General features: G+C 38.2%; 1 protein-coding gene across 1 annotated transcript in view; it reads left to right on the forward strand.

The window, feature by feature from the left end:
- Positions 1-23,326, forward strand: part of LOC136863901 (dynein beta chain, ciliary-like) — a 5,220,903-nt gene that overhangs the window by 3,106,894 nt on the left and 2,090,683 nt on the right. The window contains exon 57 of the mRNA XM_068226514.1: positions 40-166. Coding sequence (XP_068082615.1) covers positions 40-166 — 127 coding nt within the window. The remainder of the gene's footprint in view (positions 1-39; positions 167-23,326) is intronic.

Raw genomic sequence — 23,326 nt, forward strand, 5'->3', positions numbered from 1 at the left:
TGTTAGAGCATTGTAGTAACACTTTTCACTCTTCAACAGGTTGAGGCTTTGAAAGTGACGCTTGCCGCCCAAGAGGTTGTACTCAAGCAGAAGAACGAGGCAGCAGATGCCATCATTAAAGCTGTTGAAATAGAAACAGAAAAGGTCACCAGGGAGAAAGCATTAGGTACGTGTATAGATGAGTATTAAAACGATAATTTCGCTTTTCAAATCGAAGGAGGCACAGTCGAGTATTTTACTGGTAGAAGAGTCCTACAACAATTTAATTAGACGGCATTATAGCTGTCACTATCATTATAATTTTTGTTATGATTATTTTCTTAATTAACAGGTAACTTCAATCAATCAATCAATCAATCAATCAATCAATCAATCAATCAATCAATCAATCAATCAATCAATCAATCAATCAATCAATCAATCAATCAATCAATCAATCAATCAATCAATCAATCAATCAATCAATCAATCAATCAATCAATCAATCAATCAATACTGATCTGCATTTAAGGCAGTCGCCCAGGAGGCAGATTCTCTATCTGTTGTTTTCCTAGACATTTTCTAAATGATTTCAAAGAAATTGGAAATTTATTGAACATCTCACTTGGTATGTTATTCCAATCTCTAACTCCCGTTCCTATAAATGAATATTTGCCCCAATTTGTCCTCTTGAATTTCAACTTATCTTCATATTGTGATCCTTTCTACTTTTATAAACGCCACTCAAACTCTACTAATGTCATTCCACTCCATCTCTCCGCTGACAGATCAGAACATACCACTTTAGTCGAGCAGCTCTTCTTCTTTCTCCCGGTTCTTCCCAGCCCACACTTCGCAACATTTATGTAACGCTACTCTTTTGTCGGAAATAACCCGGGACAAATCGAGTTGCTTTTCTTTGGATTTTTTCCAGTTCTTGAATCAGGTAATTCTGGTGAGGGTCCCATACACTGGAACCATATCCTAGTTGGGTTCTTACCAGAGACTTATATTCCCTCTCCTTTACATCCGTACTACTGAGACTTTCCTAACTGTCTGACTAAATTTTACAAATATTATACAATTGCATTTAAATTGAAAATTATGAAAATTAATATTCATTAAATAAAATACACACTCGTCGGACCTTGTACTCACACTTACTTGTTACCTGCTTACTTACACATACGTTATTTGAAGGGCGCCAGCTGCCACTCAGTGCAGCAATAATAGAATGAGACTCTTGACTATCTTTACGGTGTGGGGTAATAGGCTTACTTTTGCCAACATACCATGTAAGTTCTGGGAAAAGGAGATTGGCGTTCGGTTTCCCCATTAATTCTGAGGTTAAGATATTTTACTTTCATTGAAATAAAACTATGAATTATTTTGATAGAACAAAATATATTCTTTAAATAATATATAAAAATAGTGAGTCTTGTTGCGATAAAACAGATGAGAATATGAAATTATGACATTGCAACTGAAAGAAACTAGGCATGAATTTGAATTCTTCTTCACCGGACATTTAATAATTTATACGAAATATTTCCCTCACTGATTCACTTGACTGTACCTTCAACACTTTGAGTGTAATTACGACGTATTCCTTTGATCTGGTGTTTACTGTAGATGTGTCACGCCTAACTTGGTGATACATCCTTGTGACTGCTTCTTCTCCATATCGTCTGACTTCTTTGTAAGTCAGTATGGTATTACCTCATAGTAGGTGGTATCCCTCTCTGACTCCATGGTAAGGCCTTGCGTCCGTGTCTTCCACTAAGTAACCGACCAACTAACTTTGGCCTCACTCTCTCAATGACCAATGATTAATGACTCACTGAGTCTTCTCCATCTCTCGTTCACACTTGTTGACTGACCGACTGAGGCCTCTTCATCTAGTAGACTACTTCACTGTTCAGCTTCCGTTTAACTAATGACTGACGCTACAATATGCACCCACCTTTTTATAGACGTTGGTTGACAGAGCTACGTAATCTCCAGAAATATCAATGACATACTCCCACAACGCGACAGATATTACATACAATGGTGAAATAGCCTGGGGCTCCCTAAGAAAATCAAAGGAGCAGAGCTCAGTGCTAAGTGAGCACGATGACGTAGCCATGACGTTGGATGACTTGGCAGAATCGCCATTATAGCACAATATAACAACGTCACATCCAACATCTGACACATCGAAACTCTCACTGTACAGGTATTTAATGTTAATCTACATATACTGAACCCATGACCTTTGTGCCCTAAGAACATTATGCATAATATGACAATTAAACTTAAAGTTGGATTCTTGATAGCATGGAGTTGACACGTGACGAGGGGGTGATTACCTTCGGTCCCACGCTCTGGGGTACGTGACGTCAACCACACGTGTCGACGGCGGAAGAATCTCAAGTAATATTTATGAACTATTTCAAAGCGCGTGTACATGGCGTGACCACGCCAAGTCAAAAAAAAAATATAGTGCCTATCAAAGGAGGTCAATCATCTCACAAATCGAACCCGTAAAATTTTTAAATGTCTATGAACACTACCGCCAGAAATGTAGCAAGCATGTAGTCACTTTCAAAACTCTTGAAATTACAGTTTAGGTAAGTCAGAAAATTTAGAGAAATTTTCTTGGCGGCAAAGGGAGAGATCCGAAGAGAGGGGGTAACTGCTATAAATATAAAGGGACGCCATGACGAAGCTTCCTTCTCCGGCATTTGTGATACAAAGCGGACGAAATTGTTGAGCTGCTCTGCGAAATCAAATCAACGAAAGTGGACTGAGTTCGACTGCAGATTTTAGCCATTGCGGCTAAGTCTTGACTCCACGAGGAGATAGTTTTCCTTGAGTGAAATAACTGTACCAGATAGGACGGTCAAAGTACTGAAATATTCTAATGTGATTAAGTAATTCGTGTGCGGGAGTAATTATAATCCATCGTGTGCGTTCAAGCAATCAAGTGAAGGGTATTTTCTTTTTTTTATGCTTTATTCCAGGAAACCTGAAGAAACATAATGAGATGTACAGCCATGAATGTAAAGATGGGTAAATAAAATGCCAGGGTCACAGGTGAGCCCTAAGATGAATACTGGCGTGACGACATGAGGTAGGTGGCTTTCCATCCTACTACCTCTTATATCTCGTCTCGTGATTTCTTAAAGTGTATTTGAATGGGGATATACGACGCAGTGGTCGCCCTACTAAGTTTTGTAAATGTGAGAGTACGACTAAAAGAGTCATTTGTTTTATTTTCCACTTGGATAAATTTTTGAAGTCTTGCGAGGGCCGTATAATGTTGTAAAAAGTTATTTAATAGGATTCCGAAGTGATATCACGTCCAATGTAGATCGTCATCCGTGTGAGTGTACTGCCTATATTTTGTGATGTCAAATTAAGATGTTCATTCGACGTAAAATTCTTCTGTCTGCAATTTGACGTTAATAATAATAATCCATGGTCACTCATTTTCAATCGAGTGGAAGCGCGCTGTCGGATGAGAACCTAGGGTGATGAATTTTGTCACGGAGAGAAACGTTCTTTTTTAATGCCCATTTTAAACTGTGTCTGACTGACAATAAAAAGATCTAGTAGAATGTTTCAGTCATTTCTCGTAAAAATCAAGTTCTTAAATACGATATAATTTATGCGAAGTTATTCATGAGTAATGCATTGTGCGATATTAGATGTTGGGATTTCTAGTGGGGATTTATTCCAGTTCTTGGTCGATGATAATTGTGGAGCTGGGAAACAGAGGTTAGTTTTGTGAATCAGGTTGGACCTGTCATTGAAGCCGGGACACTGAAGCCCGAGGAAGGTTTTATATGAGTTGAGATGAGATGTGCGAATCAGGTTAGAGTCCTGTCATTGAAGCCGGGATATGATAGCCCGAGGAATATTTTATAATGTTGGGAATGGAAAGAAATTCATAGAAATCCATAGCGGTATAATTGGCGACGCGTATAATTAGTGTGGGCATCTTGAAGCATATCTGTGCATTTTGTTGGTTAGAATATCGTATTTGTTTAATCATGTCGGCAGAGTTTAAAGGTGAGCATTTTGAGAAGCCAGTCAGCTGGAATAAACCAGGTGGTTCCTGTAACTGCCAAGCGAGCGAGGGGGGTGAGACACCTCAGCTATCTAACGGGACAGGCTTGGTATTGAGACTGTATTCTCGGCCAGGGAAACGTTAAAATGCTGGATTTAGTTGAAATTTCATAGCCGGTAATGATCTAAGTATTGTGAAATACTGTAATTGGGGACGTAATGAACATTTGAAATCACGAACTTTGAGTATAAGGAACAGAGTAACCCAATTTCAGGGTTGTCCAAAATATAGAGCGATGGTCGTGATGATCGATTTGTCTGTGAGGGGTGTGCAAAATTTCATAATGGTAATGACGAGATATGACATCGTAATTATATGGCGAGTTGTTTGGTTTGTACGTAGATTATTAGGATATCCAAGTGTTAATAACGGTTAGGATTATATTGAATTTTAAAGTGTGATATCACGATACGAGATATATAGCTGGACATGAATGATGTAACAAATTCTTTTCCAGCCAGATAAACATCGCAATATTGAATGTTACATCACAGTTGCGTAGAAATTTGTGAGGAAACCAGAGTCCGCGGAGATAAAATTTGTTGTTTGTTAATATTTCGTTAAATCATTTAAATTTATTAAATTATTAAATTCAGTGAAACCGCATTTTGAAATAACTTTAATCAAGCGAATAACTTAGAGATGCATTCTGGAAATTTTAGTTAAAATGCTGGATTTAGTTGAAATTTCATAGCCGGTAATGATGACCGCAAGGAAAGGATGCTACAATGGCATATGGCCCTAATCTAAGTCACTGAGGTTGATGACACCCTGACCATCCAAGTTTCTAGGCTGAAGGCTAAACACAATTAAGTTACATCGGTTGATGACCACAGTTCCACTCTATATTTTGGACAACCCTGAAATTGGGTTACTCTGTTCCTTATACTCAAAGTTCGTGATTTCAAATGACGGTAATGATCTAAGTATTGTGAAATACTGTAATTGGGGACCGATGTAACTTAATTGTGTTTAGCCTTCAGCCTAGAAACTTGGATGGTCAGGGGGTCATCAACCTCAGTGACTTAGATTAGGGCCATATGCCATTGTAGCATCCTTTCCTTGCGGTCATCATCCACAATGACTTTAAAGTAACTTAGAAGATTAGATGTCGGTCCATGACATAGACGCAGGTCACATCGATTCAATTAAGGGTCCATGCCGTAGAACCACTGTGTGGCACACACCGATTGGACGGCCTTAATTATAACCAGAGTCCAGAGTTCGTGTTACGAGGGCTGGACCATAACGAATCACTATGATGGTACATGTGGTCTCACATGGAAGCCGAATTTAAGGATTTCCAGATTTTCCTTTCTTAAATGATAAATAATTGAGATAATGGTTTCTAGTAAGAATGCCCATCAGGCAATTACGTTAAAGTCTCACACCAGTGTTCTGACCATTATGTAAAAATGATTGTGGTGCCCAGTGGATACAGTTGACTTCTATGATACCAGTGACAGATTGCTTCAGAATTTCCTGAATAAATAGGAATCTTTTAAACAGACCTTTCATTCCAGTAGATAGATTAGAATTAATGAACCCTACCTTTACCTCAGCAAGTGACGAAGAACCCGAAACGACCCAAGAGACAGATCTCATGAACTTTGCTGATAGGTAAGGAAGGTAGGTATCCCTCAATAAGGACCTAAAGGGTTCAATACGTATATATGCATACACTCAATTATAAATAATAATTATAAAAAAATAATAGTAATCTCATAGATAAAATAATAATAATAATAATAATAATAATAATAATAATAATAATAATAATAATAATAATAATAATATACATATTAACTTGTAACGGGATTTGAACCGTTACAATTCGCCTCCCTCAATAATAAATCGAAGAACAAAGAATCGATTGATTTATGAACAAAATTATATATAACACTGACACAGATAAACACTTTAAATGAGTATACAACAACAATTTTCTTTTTCAACATCCATACATTTTATAAAATATCACAAATATGAGAATTTTTCTCGCACATTGCCATCGTAGATAACTGTTCAGTGTCCCATTCTCTGTCTCTCTCATACAAATCACAAGAGTATAGCACTTGATTAAATACATACAAATAATTTTACTTGATTATACTACATTCTTGTTTTTTTCCTAACATATCAAAACATTTTGTGAATATTCCCTTATATGAGAACTTTTCTCGCATATTGTTATCGTAGATAACTGTCCTATGTCCTGTTCTCCGTTTTGCCACACAACACATGGCAATGTAGCACTTATTCTTCCAATGCACCAATACGACACTTGGTTCACACGCAAATTCACATATGTTAGTTTTATTTTGCCAGTTTCTTACAAAAATTAATAATCTGATTCTTACCTCAACAAATCTCACGTGAAGTACTTCTTTACATATATAATACTATAGATACCGACAATATCCCCTTCCTGATTATTTAAGGAATATGCACACTTCCCGATGCGGTTCACAATAGTGAAATACCCCTGATACAAAAGAAAAAATTTAGACATATTTCCCGCCTCTGCAGATGATGAAATGGAACTCTGAGTAGCACTCTGTCACTCAAACTGAATTCGTCCAATTTTGCCCTTATTAACTTACATATCTCAATAGATCACATTCTCCTTGGCAACAATAATGAAAGGCTCAATACTATAGCTACAAGATGGTTCAATTATTCCGTAATCCAGCGTATTGTTTATTTGTTCTTAGACTTCACTAGCATTTTTACGATGTAAGTTGAATGGGGTACTTACCTCCCACAAATCATGAATGGTCATGTACTACAAATTTATGTTCATATACGTGTTCTTCCTCACTTACCACTAAATACATCTCGATGCTTACCTAACATCGAACACAATTACTCCTCCTGAAATTCACTCAAATTACCTCTCGTCACTGCCTCATACCGACGATCCCTCAGATCCTGGTCGTTATAGACACCTGACACACTTCAACATATTTCCTCTCACTAGGAAAAACTTCACTTACCTCTCATATATTTTTAATGAACACACGTTACCCAAACACTTACCTCAGACCATCATAATTAACACGTACTTCTTTGCTAGTTTTACACGCAGAACAAACACACACTACCTAAATTAAAGTCTACTCTACTTCCAAGATTTTCTACCAAGTCAGCTCCTAAAATAACTGAGTACACAAGTTTGGTACAACAAGGTATGACTGAAACTTACAATTCTCTTCAATTATGATTGGTACCGCTATCATTTTATTTACTCACTTTGACTTACCCAACGGCTGTTATAATATCTAATAGTACCTTCACTTACCTTCTTCGTATCACAATTTCTATAGTCGGAGTTATCACCTCACTACTTACTTACAGTATATTCTCAGTATTATAAGTACTTACATCCCTTAACAGAACACTTCTTACGTCGAACTTACTACTACCATTAATTACTTCATTATCTATGACTACGTCATTACTTAAATATCTCATTTAACATTACTTAGGTCACAATGACACTGTACTCTTAAATCTACTTATACTACATACCTGTGCATCTACTACCTTCAGCCTGTCCACTTAACTTACCCGATTCCCTGTGAATCTGAAATACTCTGGCTCGATAACGACACCTTGATAACCATCATATTCAGATTATCATAGTTTCTCTGATAACTCAAATCCGAACGCCTCCCATCTTCCGATTCTCTCTGATTACTCTTCTGACCTTCTCTCTCACAACTCAAATACATACGCCTCCCATCTTCCGATTCTCTCTGGTTACTCATCTGACCCCTATCACCATCGATATAACTCTTAATCCTCTGCTCATCAGGATTACTACTTCTCTGATACACTGCTAACATTTCCCCCCCTTTCTCTACTAAACTACATTCCCCAGACATCATGCGCTCTCTCTCGCGCGCGCCCTTGCACACATTCCTCCCATAGCCTATCAATGAACACTTTAAACTCTCCTAAATTAGACATATTATTCCAGTATACTCGAAACCATATCCTACTTTCACCGATAAAAACATTCGACAAGATTTCCAGTACGTATTCCCATTCAGTATTATTATTCCTCAACTTACTAGCAAATCTTTTCTCAACTACTTTTACAAATTCTATAGAACTGAACTATTCTCCAGAAAACCCAGTTAAATCACGCTCCCTACTGAACAAACCACTCGCTACTATCACCTCACCCGCCGACTCACCTCTAATTTCTTGCCGTATCACACCCTGGCAGTTCACAACTTCTTCTTCTTCTTCTTCTTCTTCTTCTTCTTCTTCTTCTTCTTCCGCTGCTCTCTCAGAATTCTCCTCCACTATTCTTACGTCTTCCAGCAATTCTTCCTCTCTCTCTCTCACCTGCTGTGATAGCATTTCCTGTTCGTTCCGTAGTTCAGTGACCTCCACAAGTTTGCTTTCAATTTGCTCATTTCTACTAATCTGTTCCCCCATCTCTTCCCTAACTACATTGTAACTATTGTACAATCTTTTCTCGACTACGTCATGAATTTCTTCCCGATTACTAGAACTTTTATCACTTAATTCTACGATATTCTCTGTACCAGTTCCTTTATCATGCTTAATTTTGAGTATGAAAATCGCTCCGACTCGACTTCATTTCGCCTTCAATTTCAACACACTCTTCATCTAACTTATATTCTGACTTAGATGTTTGATTATTTATCTCTAATATCATATAATCAATTTACTAATGGTCACATTAAAATTTTCTTTATAAATGGCAATTAATTCTTCCATCTGTCTATTCCTATTTTCGATACTTCTATTAATCATTTCTTCCATTTTGCTACAGCTACCAATCACTTCTTCCATTTGTTTATTATTATTTTCATTACTAGTATCAATCATTCCTTCCATTTTGCTACAGTCACCAATCACTTCTTCAATATGTTTCTTATTCATTTCATTACTAGTATCAATCTTTTCTTCCATTTTGCTATAGCTACCAATCACTTCTTCCATTTGTTTCTTATTATTCTCACTACTACTAATTAATTCTTTCATCTCTTTCTTATTATTTTCACTACTACTACCAATCATTTGTTCAGTTTTATTACTTATCTCTTTCTTACTATTTTCGTTACTAATATCCACCTTTTCAAACAGCTCGTTTATTTTAGCCAACAACAAAATAAGAAATTGTCGTTCCCTACCCCTTTGGACTACGTTTTGAGTTTCAAGGTGCTTCTCAATTTCTTCACTTTTCTGAATTACCTAAGATGCTTCCATCGTATTCACTTGCTCCCTACTCTGAATTTCAACTTGGATGTCCGCAGAAACAATGACCTCGTCGTCACATGACTTGTTATTGTCTTCCTTGTCCATCTCTGGTTCACTAGTGATAGTACGCGATCTCAAATTAATTTCCCTCTTCAAATCCCTTGACATATCCCCAAAATACAAATGTATATCAAAAATTACACTCCTGACATTTACAGGAAATACTTCCGTTGGCTTAAATTGTGCATACTCCTCCCAAAATGAACCTATGATATGCTGTCATTCAGAACAAATTCTGAATTTATTCGTGCACCACGTTGCATCGACACTTTGAGACATTTCTGAGTCGCTGACTAATTTTACAAATATTATAAAACTGCATTTAAATTGAAAATTATGAAAATTAATATTCATTAAATAAAATACACACTCGTCGGACCTTGTACTCACACTTACTTGTTACCTGCTTACTTACACATACGTTATTTGAAGGGCGCCAGCTGCCACTCAGTGCAGCAATAATAGAATGAGACTCTTGACAATCTCTAGGGTGTGGGGTAATAAGCTTACTTTTGACAACATACCATGTAAGTTCAGGGAAAAGGAGATTGGCGTTCGGTTTCCCCTTTAATTTTGAGGTTAAGATATTTTACTTTCATTGAAATAAAACTATGAATTCGTTTGATAGAACAAAATATATTCTTTAAATAATATAAAAAAATAGTGAGTTATGTTGCGATAAAACAGATGAGAATATGAAATTATGACAATGCAACTGAAAGAAACTAGGCATGAATTTGAATTCTTCTTCACCGGACATTTAACAATTTATACGAAATATTTCCCTCACTGATTCACTTGACTGTACCTTCAACACTTTGAGTGTAATTACGACGTATTCCTTTGATCTGGTGTTTACTGTAGATGTGTCACGCTTAACTTGGTGATACATCCTTGTGACTGCTTCTTCTCCACATCATCTGACTTCTTTGTAAGTCAATATGGTATTACCTCATAGTAGGTGGTATCCCGCTCTGGCTCCATGGTAAGCCCTTGTGTCCGTGTCTTCCACTAAGTAACCGACCAACTAACTTTGGCCTCACTCTCTCAATGACCAATGATTAATGGCTCACTGAGTCTTCTCCATCTCTCGTTCACACTCGTTGACTGACCGACTGAGGCCTCTTCATGTCGTAGACTTCTTCACTGTTTACCTTCCGTTTAACTAATGACTGACGCTACAATATGCATCCACATTTTATAGACGTTGGTTGACACAGCTACGTAATCTCCAGAAATAACAATGACATACTCCCACAACGCGACAGATATTACATACAATGGTGAAGTAGCCTGGGGCTCCCTAAGAAAATCAAAGGAACAGAGCTCAGTGCTAGGTGAGCACGATGACGTAGCCATGACGAGGTGATGACTTGGCAGAATCACCAGTATAGCACAATATAACAACGTCACATCCAACATCTGATACATCGAAACTCTCACTGTACAGGTATTTAATGTTAATCTACATATACGTATATATGCATACACTCAATTATAAATAATAATTATAAAAAAATAATAGTAATCTCATAGATAAAATAATAATAATACGGACATAATAATAATAATAATAATAATAATAATAATAATAATAATAATAATAATAATAATAATAATAATAATAATAATAATAATAATAATAATAATATACATATTATCTTGTAGCGGGATTTGAACCGTTACACTACAACCCCTAAACACCCTCATAACCATGTGCGGAGATCTGTGCCCTTTCTTTATTATCCCATTTATGTGATTACCCCAATGAAGATCTGTCCTTATATTAACACCTAGATACTTACAATGATCCCCAAAGGGAACTTTCACCCCATCATTGCAGTAACTTATCTGATAGATACTTATGAGAGTAATTACAATTTAAATGATTATAAAGCATAATTACTCCATAACTGAAGACAATTTAAAAATTAATTCTGACCTTTATCTAAAGAACTCTTGCACGGCAGTTTCTAAGCGCTGGGAACTGTACAGTTTTGTGTGCTTTCAATGGGATATAAGATCTGTTATGTATCATTCATTTTCTCCAATTACAAGTTGCAAACCGGTTAAATCGCCTCTGACCTTGAAATTATTTTTGCTAATTTCAGTAAATTCTGGTCTCTAATATATGAGTTATCCGGTCCCGTGGTGTAGGCGTAGCGTCCCTGCGTCTTACTCGGAGGCCACGGTTTCGATTCCCGTCCAGGCGTGCGATTTTTAGCCTTACCTGAGGGCTGCTTTGAGGTCCTGTCAGCCTAAGTGTGGAGCCATCTGATGGTGAGATGGTGGCCCCGGTCTAGAAATGCGAAGAATAACGGCAAGACGACGCGTCATAATCTGCGGGCATGTTCATAAGTTAACCGGACACGAAAAAACTGGTCTGCAATGCACCGCATTTCCATTGTTCTTCACTACCAGGCGTTTATCTAACCGGTTGCCCTTCCCTACACGAGCTTAGCGGCTACGCGTTGTGTTGATAGGTCTGGGGAGATGGCGTAAGGTTTAATACATGTGCTCTTTCATACGGGGCGTAACATCCGAATGCAACCTGACTCAGTTGTACAGTGTTCTTTCGCCTTCTCCTCTAACTTTTTAGTTGTGAAACCTGAAATTTGTGTCCTATTGCAATTTATTCACAACCTGTCTTTTCCCGAATCATTTTTCTAAGCCATTCGATGTCTTACTAAATTCATATATTCCCCGGGCCCAGCGCTCGGTACTAAGCTCATATTCTTACGGCATGCTCTCTTCCTGCCATGTGCTGCTATCTTCACCCGGCCGTCTGTCGATGAGGGTCCGCCTCCGACCAATCAGAGGCCCTAGTTGACCTGCTCCCTTCTATAGTGAAAAGTTATCAGTCATTAGTGTTAGGTCCCTTGACTAAGATGACACGAAGGCGTGCTTGGTGTCTTCTCTGGGGCTGGAGTTTAGCCCAAACCATGAACGTGGGTTAAATAATCATTGAGGAGGGTGCTTTCGCATCTTCCGTCTTCAGGATTCCTTTAATCGTCCTCAAATTTTGACAAAATATGCATCTTTCTAATAACCACATTGCGTGAGTATTGTATAAGAGCGATAACGCGTCCCCTTCACTTTCCTAGAAAATGTAAGTTCTTAATCATTTTATTGAAAATGATCTTCAGTATCCGGACTGTTAAATTCGGAAATGACAACTATTGTACAATGCATTTTGGTGCGTTCTACTCCTCCCAAGTTCCTACTTCCTCGAATCTCGAAATTTCCTTTAATCTGTTGTACCTATGACCATTCTCGGGTTTCATTTATAAATCACAATTGTATTCATACTATGTGATCATGTGTACTAAATTTTTTAAAATTATTTCCACCTTGGTAAAATCAAAAATATTTTTATTGTTCTTATTATTAATTTTTCGAAGAAGTTAAAACGTAATCCTGTTTATTATTTTAATGAATTAAGTCTGCGGAAGTTTTTTAGGCCCATGCATGGTTTCACCAAGAAGTCCGATGTTTAGTTCTAGCTTTTCTTTAACCCTATATTTAATTTATCGTTTTTCCCTTTCTTGTATTGGTTTTTGTGCCCCTTTTAAACGGCCTTTGTTTAATCTTTCTTGGACTGGTCGTTCGTGGCGTTCATTGCTTATGTTCGTTGCCATGACGATTGCGTTGTCCTGGTGATGATTATTGTTTTTGGGTGTTGACCGTGTTGGGTTGAAGTTTGTGCCTTTGTGGCTATACTCCTTGTTCAGGTGGAATTTTGGTCATATTAATGCACCTTTTAAAGTTAGCTTATTATTTTATCTCCTTTCTTCTGTTGATGATTCTGTCTTTGCGACAGCTTGGTTTTTTAATTTTATCCCGACGTATGTATTTCGCTTCGGACTCTCCTGGAGAAACGCGCTGGATTATACTGTGATGATTTTAACAAAAATGGCTGAACATTGTTCCTTCCGAAGCGATTTAAGTAAATGCTGGTCACTCGTATACCTCGGAGGTCATCAGAAACGTAGGAGTAGTAACTTTTAAGTGAGCCGCTCACAATTAGAGTGTAATTAACCCTTCTGATTTCTCATTTGAGTTTATTTAAATAGTCTAAGAGTAAGGATCCACAAGAGGGATTTAATTTAATTTTCTTGAAATAAAGGTTTTTAATTTCTCACGTAATAAGTGTTCGTCTTTTCACTCAGATTAACCCTCTTGGAGCTAGGAACCGCTCATCATCAGGTGGAAAAGGCCAGAGCTCCGCCTCCTCTCTATTACTGTAATGTGCCAGACTGTTTTTAGTGGAAAGAGATGTATTTTAAAATCCAGGCATATTTATCGCTGTATGACAAATACTGATTTAGAATGACATAAAGAGAGTTGCCGATAACATTAATTTTTAGGAAGAGGGAAACATTTTCGCATATTTCCACTCAATATCTACTTTGAAAAAGTAATTTACAAAAGATACGAAAGAAAGTACTTAAATATGTATAATGTATTTCTAAATACAATTCGAAAGTGTAATTTCTTTGAACAAGAAAAATAAAAACATAAATAATAAAAATTCAAACATGTCACTAGTAAAAACAAGATAATCTTACTCACCAATTAAATTCGCGTATATGTTTGGCAGATACTGACAATACATTTTTACGTGCGGTCTACATAGTATAAAAATAATTCTGAATTATTAAAAATAATTAATATTATAGTTTTTGTTTTCCGGAAAAATCCTTTTCTCGTTTTCGGGTCTAGTATCTATTTGAAAAAGAATTTTACAATACAGCAGTATATACGTATATAAAAATCTACGACGTTTAAGCCCTAATTTGCTTAGGTCTACCAAAGGACCGCTGCTCAATTTGAAGACCTGCAGTTTACGAGGTGACGCATGGTCAGTGAGACGACTTCTGTTGGTTATTATTCTTGGTTTTCTAGACCAAGGTAGCTCTCTCCGCCTCAGATATCTCCTCAATTGCAATCACTTATGGTCACTTAGGCTGAGTTGACCTCGTACCAAACCTCAGGACCAGGTAAACATTCTTGACCTGGCCGGGAATCGAAACAGGACCTCCGTGTGAGAGGCAGGCACGCTACACTTACATAACGATAGAGAACTTCACTTGACCATAAGATTTAGGAGAGAGAAAGTGAAAAATACTGATGTATGGTATGGGCGGCGAATCAGACGGAGGGTCCAATAAGTTCCATGAAGGAGGCATGAGGTTGAGGATGGTTGTCGGGTTCATTCGGAGAAATTTCCGGAAAATATTATCCGGGGACATTATCATAATCTTCTTCATTATCACTAGCTTCGTGTATCAGTAGCTTTAGTGCTGTTAGAAACAAATAAACATCTCTTCTGTAGGTAAACTAAATTTACTATCTCTCTGCGATTGATCATCAGCATTAACATCGCATTGTTCCAAATAGTGCATTAATTTGTCGTCATCAATACCTGCTGAAAACCTATCAAGTCAACCACTTGTAATTTTTCTATCACAAATCCACTCACTGAAAGGAAACGACTTTTGTGAAATCTAGAACACCCTCTTAGAACTGTCAAAGCAAGGTCAGGCACACAATGCCTTGTAGAGCTCGGCAACTCCAACTGAGACCCCGCAAAGAATGCGAACTTGGAATAACTCCCTCCTTCCCTTCTGTCCCTAGTCTGCACGACCAATAGTGCACAAGGGCGTGCCTCCTCACCAGCCAATATAAGTGATCATCGCCCAATGTTGCCGATTAGCGACTACAATTCATTGCTCACCTAGCTCTCAAGGGAGACGTTTCCGTTAAGTCAGCATTGAAGTGCTGTAGCTCCGTGCTTTGTCTATCACTGCGCACGGCTTGGCGTAAACCAGGCCTAAACAGGCAGTGCTGCCGGGTTTCGTATGGTGAGTGTTGCACTGTTCCGAGTGACAGATTTTCAGGAACAGATGAATTAACTTAAGAATATAAACCTACGTGGTAATCTGCAGGCACCTCAACAAAAACTGGATATTCCTTAATTAATATGGTAAGTTAAAATTACTGTTTTTATTTTATTTTATTTTCTTATGAGTATATTTGTACAGTAAGTTGTTCTCATCGTCATGTTAAACAGCTGACTACAGCTGTTGTGCTTCTCTACGGCAACAGCGCGTCCTCACCAAAAAGGGTCCACACTCTTCCCTTTCATACCCACCATCCTCCCTCTGCCACTCCCACTGACGAAACTAGCGCTTACATCGCTCACATTCCAGGGTCTTACTTCAACTTGTCGTGCTATAGCTCGTTTACTATAGGTTGTCACAAAAGTATGCACGTCACAATAGGATAGCACATAATTACGAATATCACAGAATTTTAAGCCGGTCGATGTAATCGGCTTTGGCAACTTACGACTGGACTTTTATAGGCCGACCTGATCGGCAAATTATAAGGCGGATGTTCGTACTAACGCTTGGCTCCAAGAGGGTACAGTTGTTTTTGTTTTAAATTCGACTGGTTTATCGTGACACCTGTTCACCAGTTCAGGTAAGTTCTCCCTTATTTGTCTATATCTTGGGTGGTGTTTTATGGTGTCTGTTTTCCGCTTCCGTTTTGTTGTTAAAGAACTAGCTCATTTGTTGTAAAAGCTGGTTCGAGGTTTGGCGGGACAGTTAGTGGTAGCAGAGCGCGGTTGTTTGCTCCTGTACGGTATCAAATGTTGAAATAAGAACATAGTGATATTACTGTAATAGAAGTGCATCTATTTTATCTAATCCTTTAATTAATTAATAACCGTTGCATGTGATGGCTCGTCAGAATTGCAGTTTCTGAGTGTGCAGCATATTTTTCTGATGCCTGAATGATTGGTGAGTCGTTGAATTTAAGCAATTCTTACTTAATAGAGATTGAAATAACCAAACGCGAGTTAACCAAACAACCTCTAACAAAAGCTCAAATCAATCGCCTCAAGGCTAGAGTGTACCAACTTTCAGGTTGCATCTGGGATATCCTCGCTTTAAAATCAATGTAGTGCATTGTTGGATGCGCTTGAGAACGGTTGGCTGTTGAGAGAGCTATGGCATTACTGTAGTGATAAAGTAGTTAAAACATATTGAAATAGCTTAATTTTGTGTATTTCTGATTCATTTAGTGCTGTTTATATAGTGGTGTTTAGTGCTTGTTGGTAGAAATTGGGATTAGTGATATTTATTTAAATTTTATAACAAGTAATTCAGTTGGTCTTCAGTAAAATACGTTTTCTAGGTTAAGAAGGCTAGCTAGGTATACCTTGTTTCAAATTTAGGTTTAGGAAATACTTTAGGTAGTAATATTAACTTAAAAAATAGGTATTTGTAAATATCTGTAGGTTAGTTGGTATAATACTTACAAAGGCAGATTATCATAAGGAATAGTACCGTAACTTCTGACGCAACTTCTCCGGTATTTCGTATAGATATCCGTTCAAACTATCGCGATGGTAATAATTTACTACATTAAAAAAGGATACGCCGATAAACTTCCATTTAAAAAGAAGTTAATAGTTTACAGTCGTTGCATTGTTATTGATTATTGTCACTCTTCATATTCAAATATTGCATTGTTGGCTACAGCCGTGAACAAAGGGTGTAGTGTAGTCAAGTAAATATAAATGAAATTCAGGTGATCTTGTATTTCAATCATTTGTAGTTCTGTGTAGGTAGTTAATGTATCCGTAATTTATATTGCGCTCCCTCGATCCTTCAGTATTCATGAGCGGTTAGATAATAATAAAGTTCATATATTCCAGTAATTGCAATTCAAGTCCCTGGAGTAGCAGGAGTAGTTTTGACAGAAATAATTTTGAGAAATTGTTGTAGCCAACCTCGTACTTTTAGTAGGCCTAATTAAGGACACTTTTATTCTCAGTCCCGTGGAGTAAGGGGAATATTAGTAATCCGCCAGCTGTAATAATCACATAACCACGTTTCAGTTGAGAATTGTAGTGAAGATAAGCTATATTAGATAGTATCTTGCCTGTTATATTCGTGTTTTTCTCTGTGTACGGCAATCCTTTCGATACTTAAGCATTTAACCAAACGCAAGGTTTCAATTCTATTAAAGCATAGTAGGATAAAGTTATACTAAAGAAATAATCTTCTGTCTACGCGTTTAACTTTGTTGGTAATCCTTGAGTTCGGTAGTTCCTGCGAATTTCAAACTTTAGGCTTAATTGCAATTTTCATTTCTATTTGTGCTTAATAATAACCTATTTTAATTAGGATAAATCTTAACGTAGATTAAAAACTGTTGTAGTGTATTGTAGTGACTTAGTAGGATTTAGAGAGCTTCTTCTATTATTTTGAGTAGTCTTGCGAATTTCAAACTTTAATTGTAATTTCCATTTCAGTTTGTGCTTAGTAATAAACTGTTGTATTATAATTAGGATACGTCTGAACGGAGTTTAAAATCACTTTACTGTATTATAGTAGGTTGTTGTTTGAGTCATCATCCATAGACTGGTTTGATGCAGCCCTCCACGCCACCCCATCCTGTGCTAACCTTTTCATTTCTACGTAACTATTGCATCCTACATCTGCTCTAATCTGCTTCTCATATTCATACCTTGGTCTACCCCTACAGTTCTTGCCACCTACACTTCCTTCAAAAACCAACTAAACAAATCCTGGGTGTCTTAAGATGTGTCCTATCATTCTGTCTCTTCTTCTCGTCAAATTTAGCCAAATCGATCTCCTCTCACCAATTCGATTCAGTATCTCTTCATTCGTGATTCGATGTATCCATCTCACCTTCAACATTCTTCTGTAACACCACATTTCAAAAGCTTCTATTCTCTTTCTTTCTGAGCTAGTTATCGTCCATGTTTCACTTCCATACAATGCCACGCTCCACACGAAAGTCTTCAAACACATCTTTCTAATTCCCATATCAATGTTTGAAGTGAGCAAATTTCTTTTCTTAAGAAAGCTCTTCCTTGCTTGTGCTAGTCTGCATTTCATGTCCCCCATACTTCTGCCATCGTTAGTTATTTTACTACCCAAGTAACAACATTCATCTACTTCCTTTAAGACTTCATATCCTAATCTAATATTTCCTACATCACCTGCCTTCGTTCGACTGCATTCAATTACTTTTGTTTTGGACTTATTTATTTTCATCTTGTACTCCTTACCCAAGACTTCATCCATATCAATCAACAACTTCTCGAGATCTTCTGCAGTCTCAGATAAAATAACAATATCATCGGCAAATCTCAAGGTTTTGATTTCCTTTCCTTGGACTGGGATTCCCTTTCCAAATTTCTCTTTGATTTATTTTACTGCCTGTTCTATGTAAACATTGAAAAGGAGAGGGGACAAACTGCAGCCTTGCCTCACTCCTTTCTGGATTGCTGCTTCTTTTTCAAAGCCTTCGATTCCTATCACAGCAGACTGATTTTTATACAGATTGTAGATAATTCTTCGTTCTCGGTATCTGATCCCTACCATCTTCAGAATATTCAATAGCTTGGTCCAATCAACATTATCGAATGCCTTTTCTATATCTACGAATGCCATATACGTGGGCTTGTCCTTCTTGATTCGATCCTCTAAGATCAGACGTAAAGTCAGGATTGCTTCACGTGTTCCTACATTTCTTCTGAAGACAAATTGACATTCTCCCAATTCTGCTTCAACTTGTTTTTCCATTCTTCTGTAAATAATACGTGTTAACATTTTGCAGGCTTGAGATATTAAACTAATGGTGCGGTAGTTTTCACACCTGTCAGCACCGGACTTCTTGGGATTGGTATAACTATATTCTGCCGAAAATCGGATGGGACTTCTCCTGTCTCATACATCTTGCACACTAAATGAAATAACCTTGCCATGCTGGTTTCTCCTAAGGCAGTCAGTAATTCAGAGGGAATATCGTCAATTCCAGGTGCCTTGTTCCTAATTAGGTCACTCACAGCTCTGTCAAACTCTGACCTCAAAATTGGGTCTCCCTTTTCATCCGCATCAACAGCCTCTTCTTGTGACAGAACCAAATTATCTACATCTTCACCTTGATACAATTGTTGCATACGTTCCTGCCATATTTCTGCTTTGTCTACTTTCCCTAGAAGTGGCTTTCTATCTGAGCTCTTAATATTCATACACCTAGATTTCTTTTCTCCAAAGGTTTCCTGGATTTTCCTGTATGCAGCATCTACCTTTCCCAGGACCATACAGCCTTCGACATCCTTGCACTTCTCCTTCAGCCATTCTTCCTTAGCTACCTTGCACTTTCTATCCAATTCATTCTTTAATGGCCTGTATTCTTTTCTGCCCTCTTCATTTCTAGCATTCTTGTATTTTCGTCGTTCATCAATCAGGTCTAGTATCTCCTGAGTTATACACTGATTCTTAGTTGATCTTTTCTTCCTTCCTAACATTTCTTCAGCAGCCCTACTGACTTCATTTTTCATGACTCTCTACTCTTCCTCTATAGTGTTTCCTTCAGCCTTTTCATTTAGTCCCTGTGCAACATGTTCCTTGAAACAATCCCTCACACTCTTTTCTTTCAACTTGTCTACCTCCCATCTTTTTGCATTCTTTCCTGTCTTCAATTTCTTCAACTTCAGATGGCATTTCATGACCAACAAGTTGTGGTCAGAGTCCACGTCTGCTCCTGGGAAGGTTTTGCTATCCAACACCTGGTGTATGAATCTCTGCCTAATCATAATGAAGTCTATTTGATACCTTCCAGTGCCTCCAGGTCTCGTCCACGTATACAGCCGTCGTTTGTGGTGTTTGAAGCAAGTATTGGCAAGGACTAAATTATGATCAGTGCAGAATTCAACAAGCCGACTTCCTCTTTCTTTCCTTTGTCCCAATCCGAATTCTCCTACTGTACTACCTTCCCTTCCTTGGCCTACCACTGCATTCCAGTCTCCCATCATAATTAGATTCTCGTCACCTTTTACATATTGTATTAAATCTTCTATCTCCTCATATATTCTTTCGATTTCGTCATCATACGCTGAACTAATAGGCATATAGACCTGCACTATTGTGGTGGGCATTGGTTTGGTGTCTATCTTGACGACAATAATTCTTTCACTATGCTGGTTGTAGTAGCTTACCCGCCGCCCTATTTTGTTATTCATTATTAAACCAACTCCTGCATTTCCCCTGTTTGATTTTGTGTTGATAATTCGGTAGTCGCCTGACCAAAAACCTTGTTCTTCCTGCCAACGTATTTCACTTATACCAACTACATCTAACTTTAGCCTAACCATCTCGCTTTTCAGATTCTCTAACCTACCACAACGATTTATACTTCTAACATTCCACGCTCCGACTCGCAGAATGTCAGTATCCATCTTCCTGATGATCGCCCCCTCTCGTGTAGTCCCCACCCGGAGATCCGAACGGAGGACTAGTTTACCTCCGGAATATTTTACCCGGGAGGATGCCATAATCAGTATATCATTCATACAGAGAGAGCTGCATGTCCTCGGGGGTATTTACGGCTGTAGTTTCCCGTTGCTTTCAGCCGTGTAGCAGTATCAGAACAGCTAGGCCATGTTGAGTATTATTACAAGGCCGTAATCAGTCAATCATCTAGACTGCCGCCCTTGCAACTACCGAAAGGCTGCTACCCCCCTTTATATGAACCATTCGTTAGTCTGGTCTCTCAACAGATACCCATCCGATATGGTTGCACCTGCGGCTCGGCTATCTGCATCATTGGGACACGCAAGCCTCCCTACCGCGGCAAGGTCACATGGTTCGCAGAGGAGTGTTATAGTAGGTATCGTATTATAAATTAGTGTGTTTATTCTGTTACTGTGAAATATTTGTGTAGAGTAGTACTTGTAGTATCCATAGTATCTGTGGTATCTGTATTAACTCTCTTACTAGAATTCTGTTGCAGTACTAAGGGCAGACTTAACTGCAGTTTAGAATTGTGTAGACCTAATTCTTGTGTATTACATTCGGTTTTCAGTAATTAACAGCAATTTCCATTATGTTAGGGTGTTGTAGAAAAAAATTCGTACAACAAAGTAGCATATTAGTGTAGTAGTAGCAGCTCATATTAATTACTTTGTTGTGTGATTTTTTTAACTATACTAGAAAGCATTTCTTTCCTTTATTTTTTTTGCACAGAATAATTAATTTTATTTTTCCTTTCCTTCCCATCATTCCGTTAATAGTGGCTAAGCAGTGCAACTGTAGGAAATGTGGGCGCGGCCAGGCAGTGCGGAGTATGAGGGAGGAGTTGGAGAGTTTCGGGGATATAATTAGGATTCTCTCAGAGGACAGGAAGGAAAGTAGGCCTCCCTCAAATAATGTGCAGGATACAGTAGGTCTAAAGGAGGGATGAGTAGGAAATGGGGGAATTGCGGAAGACAGGTGGTCTAATGTTTTAAGGGGAAGGAAATTGCAGGCTAAGGGCTCTGTTCAGGACCAGAATTCAGGACAGGTGTCTGTTAGAAATCGATACGAGTCACTGCAGGTAGAACAACCGAGGGAAAATGAGGAACAGGGAACTGTTGCTGAGATGTGTGGAAGTAGGAGGTAGGGAAAAGGTAGGAAAGGGAAATGTAGAGTAGTGGAAAGGAACAGACAGGTGGAACATGGTCATAGGAGGGAGAAAAGGAAGGAGTAGTAGCTTCTGCAGCAGTGAGGGAAGATATGGCTAACCAGGTGGGGAGGGGATCAAATGAGGTGGGTAGGGTTGAGGCTCTGCTCAAGGGGGATTCCATCGTTAGACATGTGGCGAAAGTATGTGGAGGAAAGAAACCAGGGTGGAGTGTTATCCAGGAATTAGGTTGAGGCAGATGTTGAGGAAAATAGAAGAGAAGGTAGAGGGAAAGGAGAAGGTGGTAGTGTTTCACGTTGGTACTAACAACGTAAGGCAAGCAGGTATAAGTACCAGCATTGTTGGAGATGTGGTGGATCTGGTAAATGCAGCACGGGTGAAGTTTAAGGATGCGGAGATTGATATCCGTGGAATACTGTATAGGAGGGATTCTGACTGGAAGGTGATTGGGGATTTAAATGAGACAATGGAATACGTATGTGGGAAACTGAGTTTGAGATTTCAGGATCCTAATGGGTGGGTAGGAGACAGGGATCTGCTCTCAGATGGCCTTCACGTAAACCGCAGTGTACATATGAGTTAGGAAACTTGTTTAGAAGAGTTATAGGCAGGTACATTCAGGGAAACGGGGTGGCCTAGGACGCGGTGTTAAGCGAACAGGGAACTGGAAATCAAGTAGGGATGACATAAAAATCTTAGTGCTCAAGTGTAGAAGCATTGTAAACAAAGGGATCGAATTAAGTAATTTAATAGATATATACTTACCAGATATTGTAATAGGAGTTAAATCATGGCTGAGAAATGATATAATGGATGCAGAAATATTCTCACGGAACTGGAGTGTGTATCGTAGAGATAGGATAGGAATGGCAGGAGGGGGAGTATTCATTCTGAAAGAAGAATTTTTAAGCTACGAAAAGTTAAGGATGAAAAACATGAAATTCTGCGTATAAGGCTCTTCTGAAATAGGCAACTTGATGTCTTTGGAGTGTACAGACCGGGAAGGGGTAGCGCTGACCCTGATTAAGAATTATTTGATAAGATAATCAGCTATGCTGGAAATGATATGTAAAGGAATGTGATAGTAGCAATTGATCTCAATTTAAAAAATGTTAATTGGGAAGGTAATGCGAACGACAGAAAGCATGACCAACAAATGGCAAATGAGTTAATTTGGGAAAGGCAGCTGATTCACAAAGTGATGGAAAAAAACAGAGGGAAGAATATTTTGGATGTGGTGCTGATAAAACCAGATGAGATCTATAGAGAAACCGAAGTAATTAGTGGTATTAGTGATCACGAAGCTGTTTTTGCCGTAGTCAAAAATAAATGTGATAAAAAGGAAAGTATTAAAATTAGGACTATTAGGCAGTACCATATGGCTGATAAAACAGGCATGAGAGGGATTTTTAGAAGTAATTATGATCG

This window comes from Anabrus simplex, chromosome 2 (assembly GCF_040414725.1).
Source record: "Anabrus simplex isolate iqAnaSimp1 chromosome 2, ASM4041472v1, whole genome shotgun sequence".
NCBI lineage: Eukaryota > Metazoa > Arthropoda > Insecta > Orthoptera > Tettigoniidae > Anabrus > Anabrus simplex.